Source organism: Sapajus apella, unplaced genomic scaffold (assembly GCF_009761245.1).
Source record: "Sapajus apella isolate SASKATOON/1434 unplaced genomic scaffold, GSC_monkey_1.0 scaffold165, whole genome shotgun sequence".
Taxonomy (NCBI): Eukaryota; Metazoa; Chordata; class Mammalia; order Primates; family Cebidae; genus Sapajus; species Sapajus apella.
In genome coordinates this window covers 927,155-934,968 of record NW_022437105.1, presented here as the reverse complement: position 1 = coordinate 934,968, position 7,814 = coordinate 927,155, and the positions used below count along the sequence as shown (strand labels likewise).

Genomic DNA, 7,814 nt, shown 5'->3' with positions numbered 1-7,814 from the left:
ACACACACACACACACACACACACACACACACACACACACACACACAAATTAGCGGGGCGTAACGGTGCATGCCTATAGTCCCAGCTCCTCAAGAGGCTGAGGCAGGAGGATCGCTTGAGCCCAGGAGGCAGAGGGTACAGTGAGCCGAGATCATGCCACTGCACTCTAGCCTGGGGGACAGAGCGAGACCCTGTCTTAGAAAAGAAAAAAAAAAAGAAAGAAAGAAAGAAAGAAAAAGGAAATCGATGCCCAGGGAGAAGAACATAAAGTGAGCAGAGATCAGCACTGAAGGAAGAACAAACCCTGAACACACTACACGCACTTGCCTTCTGCTCAGTGACAGGTTAACTGCTGAATATGCCACATTATGTCCTACGCAATAGAAATCCAAATAAAACTGTGGTTCATCAAAAAGAAGTCATTCTGAGACTGTCTCGTGTTGAAACATCTAATTAAATTCAGCCAGACATTATAATATAGAAGTTTGATTTATAATTTTTTAATCCTACAAATACAAATGTGATTTCATATTTTACTTGGTTCTCTTTGCTGTTTGATGTTTGGCCTGGAACTGCAAAACCACATAAGAATGTCTGTTATTTTCACTTTCAGAGTAATTTCTTTTTAGCTCCTAGGAAATTAGGAATCAACAAAATATTAAGTCATATTATTAAATCTTTCCTCTTGTGAGCTATAGTTAAATATCCAATATATTAACTGTTGCACATGCTTTAAAGATATACACTGACTGACTAACAGTGGGGTCTTACGCTATTACTCAGCGCCATCAATTGGAGAACACAAGAGGTGACAGTTCTAGTCTCCTATACATCAACTTGGACATTTAAGTAAAGGATTTTTTTAATTTTCTTCTCTAACTTCAAAATCCTACTGGAAATTCATCATTCTAAGCTTATGTGTTGTCTGCGTAGAACAGTTTATCTTTTTTGTTTGTTTGTTTTTGAGACAGAGTCTCACTCTGTCACCTAGGCTGGAGTGTAATATGTAATCTTGGTTCACTGTAACCTCTGCCTCCTGGGTTCAAGCAATTCTTCTGTCTCAGCCTCCAGAGTAGCTAGGATTACAGGTGTGGATCATTACACTCAGCTAATTTTTGTATTTTTAGTAGAGATGGGGTTTTGCCATGTTGGTCAGGCTGGTCTTGAACTCCTGACCTCAGATGATACACTCGCGTCAGCCTCCCAAAGTGCTGGGATTACTGGCATGAGCCACCGTACCCAGCCCAGTTAATCTTTTAATTCAAAAATATATAAATGTTACTCTTGACCTCCAAACCAATGTTCTGCTGACAATCTTAATAACAATCCCCATTCTAAAATCCTGGATTGGCATGAAGGCTTATTTTGATATAGAATTACTTAGAAATCTGTTTGGTTCTGAGCCATTGCAACTGACATTACATCCATGCCCACTGACTGCATGATCTTGTTAGGGCCTGCAATTGCTTATAGTTTATTTATGGTCTTGATTTCACAGCAAAATTAAAGTGACTCTTCCAGATGTTTGGGTTTTTAGACGCCATGTAAATGGGTTTCTATGTTGGAAAATTTTGATTACGTTTGGTTCTCTCCTCCTTAACCACCTTTGTGGTCCATCTTCTACTGGGGAGCGCAGTAAAGCCCTCCCAGAGCATGAAATGGACTTAAGGCATCCTCAATGGAAGAAGAAAGGGAAGAAAACACACTCCCTCCTTGACGATCCGAGGCTGAGTGAGAATTACATCCAAGCAGGACAAGGTATGCATCCCAAACCACAATCGTTCAGAAATGGAATCGCATTTCTATTTTTGCTGTTTCAGCAAGGTCAACAGTAAATCATCTCATGAACTTGCTAGTAATGAAACTTTTTAAAAATTGCATATGGGTAAATATTGTTGTCTTATCACTTTTCTTCTCTTTCAAATAAACACAAATAGGAAATCCTGTTTCAGGTCTGTTGTCACGCATTCCTCAAGACCAAGCAGAGTCCTTTACCTGGTGCCAGACCCTCTGTGAGAGGATGAGGGCTCAGGATGAAAGTTAGCTACAGTCTGAGAGGTGAAACGGCAGTGTGGGATTGTGCGGTGCCTAAAGACTGCAAAAAGCAGTGAAGGGAACTCCCCCTGAAGAAAGAAAAATAACGGCAGGTTGAATTGAGAAGATCCCGATCCTCTTCATGACCAGGGGCCCTTACACAGCCTCTCAAGTCTCCTAGCTTCCTCATCTCTTGACGGTGGAGACAAAAATACGTTTAATGAAGCCATGCGTGTGAACTCAGGAGAGCATTAGGGACTGGCAGTAAGAGAAGCCTGGGAAGGATTGGTAACGTGACTTCAAAATTCTACGTGTGAGCAAAATACAATTTAGTCAACTTGGAAATGAATGCTTGGTTCTAACCCGAAACTTCTGGGAAAGTGGTCACAGGCAATATTGTTCCTCTCTGCATTGAAAGAAAACATCTGGGTGTGGGCTTACTGATGTTTTACATCATCAGTAAGGCAAAATTCATATAACTACAACCATGATAAAGTTGAATCATCGTCATCATGCCTGTTTGCTCTTTGAAGAACAGAATTATGTGTAATCAAAACCATTTAGACAGAGATCATTCCCTCATTTCAGTCATTCACAGAAATTATAAGAAAAATGGGCACTGTGTGGCCATTCAATGCACCCACTTCTGCAAGGAAGGAATTGACCTGAATCCACATTAGGGCACATTGGACGCACTTAAGAATGCCACTGTTGACTGGAGGTGAGGGGTCTGAGCAGTAACCACGAGGCTGTGCAGAGCCTTCAGAGAGTCACAAGGAGAGACACGGAGGGCCTCACGGTGCCATTGCTGAAGAATGACTTCGGTGGAAAGAATAGAGATCATCACCAGGCAAAGCGGACTCTCTGAGTCTTGAACATGAAGTGGCAGAGGTGAACACACCGGCAAGACCATCCACGTCACCATTTGTCACAGGAAAGACGAATGCATGGTCCTAGGAAGCCAGGTGTGGGGACACATTTCCCTGCTTCTAGATGAGAAGAAATGATGGAGTGGAAGGAAGCGGAGAGGCAGGTTTTCCCCCTTGTTCTGTAGTCCCCAGTGGTCTCCTCCCACCAGGCACACATACACACCAAGAGCCAAGTGCCGTGCTCTGAGGATCTGCGCCAGGTGAAATACTGCAAAGCCAAATCCACACACACCTTAACGACACAATACTATATACATTAATGATTATAGTGTCAATTGATAAAACTGTCTCATATGGACCCATGGCATGCGCACCTGGAGAACATATACTAGGCCTTATCTTTAATCCCTTTAATCCTCAGGACATGCTTGAAAGATAATATTTATTCTCATTTTACAGATAAGGGGACTGAAGATTATGAAATTAAGTAACTCTTCTAAAGTCACACATCCAGCAAGACCCCAAGCCGTGGGTCCCATCCACCACATGGACTGATGCTGCCTCTCTGATATTAAAGTAGGTAGGATGCGAATGGTTGGCAGAGAAGGTCATTCTTTGAACGAGGGCCTCTGGAAACAAAAGCGATTTCCAAAAACCAGAAGGCGATTTGAAAAGAGATCAGCAGCGCTGAAAAATCCTGCACACCTGGCATTTCCCAGTGACCAGTCAAATCTCAAGCCTGCCTCTGTGAACTTGTAACTCTGATTTTCCCGACTGGGGGTGGGGCGAGGAGAAGGGTGCCAAAATGTGTTCTGGCTTTAAACTTTTCTCTGGGATAGAGATTTTATTTGCAAATGTAAGTTGCCGGCAAAGTGTTCTTGGGGAATGCAGCCAACAGGGCAAAGCCCGCGTTATGTGTCAGCTCCTGCACAGAGACCCCACGCAGTGGGCCTCACTGCAACCCAAGACATCCTTGGGGCAACCTTAAGGAGGCCAAGGGTGAGAGGGTTCGAGTGAACAGTTAGATGAGAACGAGGAGAGAATATAAGAAAACCTGCTGAGTCTTAAACTGTTCTCATTACTAACCACCTTGATTCTGCTCTTGGTGGGGGGAGGGCAACAGGCCCGACCCCGCCCCCACACACCCAGGGCAGCAGGCAGAGGGCAGTCTCCTTTTCCCGCTCGCAGAAACTCTGCAAATTCGTGGCTACAGTTCTGGAAGAAACTGCTATGATTTCCTTTGGAGAATGAGTCTTAGCTCCTCTGTCTCCTTTAGTGTGCTTTGAATGTGTGTGTGGGGTCTGTCTGTGAGTGTCTACGTGTGTGCATGTATTTATGTCTAGATGCATGCACAGATGTGCATATCCATGAAAACCTCCAGTAAGTGTCCTCTGAGGGTCCCCTCTGGGGAGATAAAGGATCTTCAGGGAAAGCCTGAGCGTGTGAAAACCTCCTTGGAGCCCCAGTTAGCAGCTTCCAATCTACAAGTCATTTGCGAGACGCAAGGCAGGGACCCAGGGCCGCTGCAGAAGAATTCTAGGTATGAGCAATGAACTCACAATCCACCCTTCACATTGCTAACACGCAGAAGAAAGAAAACGAAAAAAAAAGTCAAAGAAGAAGAAAAGGTGCCCACATAACTGTTTTAAATTTGCTGAAAAGCAGAACCGACCACAGCTTATTTCAACCATCTTTATTTTCAATACAATAAACCCCTTTAGGACAAGTCCCCGGACACTTAAAAGCCGCCTCTCCACCAGAGGTGTCCTCGCTACCTTCGTGTTTTCTCACGCACTTGTTCAAAAACACATTTAAGTGGAATGTTTTCGTTTCTGGCGATTGCATTAATTATGGGTTTGCAAACCCTGCAAGCCCACGAGGTCTGCTGGAGATGGGGGCTGCAGACACCGGCCGGGCCCAGCGGCCGCCGCGGGTTGGCTTGGCCGGCTGGGTCTTGGCTCGGCCTCCACAATGGCTCAGCGTTTGGCACCGCGCGTCTTGGCCGGGCCAAGGCTGTAGCAGAGAAGTTGCAGCTCAGAAAGAAAAACACACAGCGGTCAACCGCGGTGACCTCGCGCTCAGGAGCGCAGCATCCTTGCCACGAGGAAGAGCCCAGAGGCCCGCAGAGCCGGGAGCCGCTGCCTCCCTGCAGTTCTGTCCCACACGGGAAGAAGCGCTTCTCTAATGACACTTAGGCCAGAGAAGAATCATCGTTCACGTCATCTGCTTCTTCCCAGACTAACTTAAGAGGGTCTCTGGGAGGGTCAGACCCACGAAGGGGGCCCGCGACTGGCAGCCCCTTCACCCCGCAAGAGGCCCGGAGTTCGCGCGGCGCACAAGCACAAATTGGTCGGAGGACGCGCTGCGGGCCGGTCCCCGTGGGCGAGGTGGGCGCCCCGGTCCCAGTCCCAGTCCGGGCGGGTCGGCCTTGGCCTGGGGACAGTCCGCGGGGCGGCGCCGGCGCTCCCAGACCTGGTTCCCTGCAGGCTCCGGCCCAGCAGAGTGCGCGAGCGCCGGACACAGGAGCGCCCCGCAGCTCGCCCTCGTCCGGGGCCTGCAGGACTCCAGGGTCCCCTTACGGCCGGGCCAGAGCCCCGGGCACGGGGGTCCCGGCAGGACGGACCCGTAGAACTCGTCGCAGCCGCGGCAGCGTCCCCTGTGGCAGCGTCCCCCGAAGCCCGTCCCAGCCCGGTCCCAGGCGCGCACTCCGCGGTCCTACCCGCTCCAGCCCCGCAGGCGAGCGGAGGCTCCACGACCCCCAGGGCCACCTGCTCCCCGCGCCCGGGCGCCTGGGCCTGAAGGGGAGCGCAGGGACCCGGCCCCTGCTGGCGGCAGGAGGCGGCACTGGCACCGCGTGAGTGCCAGGTCCCCGGGCTCCGGCTTACCGTGAGCGCCGAGAATTTCTGCGCGGGCGCTGGCGGGAGCAGCCCGGCGAGCAGCGGCAGCCAGCACAGCTGGGGGAGCAGCATGGTGGGTGGCGGGGGCGGCGGGGGTGGCGGGGGCGGAAGGTCGGCCGCGCCCTGCGCCCTGGCACTGCAGCCGGGAGAGCCCAGTGGGTGAGCGCGGCGCGTGGAGGGGGCGGCTCTGCAGTCTCTCCCCACCGCTCCCGGGCCTGGCTGAGCAGCTACCCTGCAGGCACCCAGCGGTCCTCCACGTCCTCGGCTGCCGCCCTCGCTCCTGTCAAATACCCCGGCGCTTCCCGGATCCTCCCCTCCCGCCCGCTCCCTCCCTCCCTCCCTCGCTCCCCTCTCCTCCCACCCCTCTCCTCCCACAGCCCCACCTCCCAGGGCCCGCCGCCGCGCCCGCTCGGCTCAGATACCAGCTTAGGCCCAGAGGCCGCCCTGGCGCGGGTCTGCGGGGTGAGAGGTGGAGCGGGGACCACCAGGGCTGCGCGGTTGCCTGTCGGGGCTGTCGCCGTGTCTCCTTCCCCGCGCGCCCACACACGCGCACACCCAGGCGCACACACACACACAGAGACGCACATCACACGCACTCACACCCAGGCACACGCGCACCCACACACCCGCGCGCGCGCACCCTCGGGGGTCTTCCAAGCACAACCACGGAACGCGCCGCGCCCTCCTCCCCGCAGGGTCCAGGCTTGGTCTGCGCAGGATCAGCCTGGCGGGGCCTTTTCATCCACAAGGGTTAACACCAAGTCTCGGCCAATCCCCAAACTCGGGGTTCTCCTTGACCACCGCTGTCTAAGGCCCCCTGATCCCGCCCAGAACATCGCCCCTGAGAGGAGCTGATGAATCAGCTGCGCTCCAACACAGGCAGCTGGGGACACGCGTACAGAAGAGACTGGCCCAGGGCAGCAGCCTTTGGCATCTTTACACGGGGTTATACACTGTAGGGATGGGGAATTTGGGTCCTGAAGATCCCTGGTCTGACCTGAGCTGTGGCCTTGGTCCTCTGCAAATGGGGGGAGAATGTGGTTGGGTTCATTCACAGACAGATGTGGCTGTTTTTAAACAGCTCTGTCGAAGCATTTCAGGTGTTTATGCTGGGAGCACAGGGCTTGTGGGGGTTGTAAACTCGCCCGTGGAGACTGCGTTGGAAACCAAGAAAATGTTGCACACCCAGACTCTGGGTAATATCCATTGCAGACAGCATTGCTGAAATAGTTTAGCCTTGGCTTATAACTTTACAGGAAAAAGCCCTAATTCTGTCTCATACAGAAAGCCAGAAGAGGGAAGATTTGTTCAAGAACAATGAATCAATTGACTTGTCAGGGGCATTGGGAAAAGAACAAGACATAGCAAATCCAAATCCGACATTTCACCCGGTGTCTAGTCCGCTGCTTTGGCGATGGGCTTTGCGGGCTGGGGCTGTACCAGCAAACTCTGGGGCTGGCTGCTGAGACAAAGTCAATGCCGTTGCAGCCATCCCCAGACATTTTCATCAGGAAAGTGATGTCCTTCGGGCCACGGGAAGGCGGGAGAGAAATGTACCTTTTCCTGAAGGAGGGCTCCTCTCAGAACTCTCCTTCAAATTCCAAAGCCCAGAGAATCTATTAAGTACTTAAACACATTCCTCCTGGTTTAAGGACTTAGAAGGAAATTATAATAAAACTCTTGAGGGACGTCTGTTGGGTCCAGAAAAACAGGTGAGCAGAGCAGCTGCAAATGATTAAGTAAATAAGAGTCACTGTTAGGAAACTGCAGTGAAAATTAAAAAGAAAATAAACACAACATGCCACGAACTCATTCTAAGATTATCCAAAGAATAAAATTTACACTCAAAGCTGACATACTTCCTTTAAGAAGTGTTTGCTGCTAAAGAACCTGTTTTTCACTTTCCACTTTGAGAGTACTGCTCACCAGAACTCAGAAGTTTGAAAGCATGTTCATTTATCCACCCTCATCCCCTGCAAGAATGGCAGACAAGAAGTAGACTGAATTATTCCCA

At 50.8% G+C, this 7,814-nt stretch overlaps 1 protein-coding gene across 2 annotated transcripts in view; it reads right to left on the bottom strand.

Annotated features, from left to right (window-relative positions):
• Window positions 1-6,088, bottom strand: part of SMOC2 (SPARC related modular calcium binding 2) — a 190,635-nt gene extending 184,547 nt beyond the window's left edge. For both annotated transcript variants that reach the window (XM_032267086.1, XM_032267087.1), the window contains exon 1: window positions 5,789-6,088. In XM_032267086.1, the coding sequence (XP_032122977.1) occupies window positions 5,789-5,872 (84 nt within the window). In that variant the 5' untranslated portion in view covers window positions 5,873-6,088. The remainder of the gene's footprint in view (window positions 1-5,788) is intronic.
• Window positions 6,089-7,814: the final 1,726 nt, after the last annotated feature.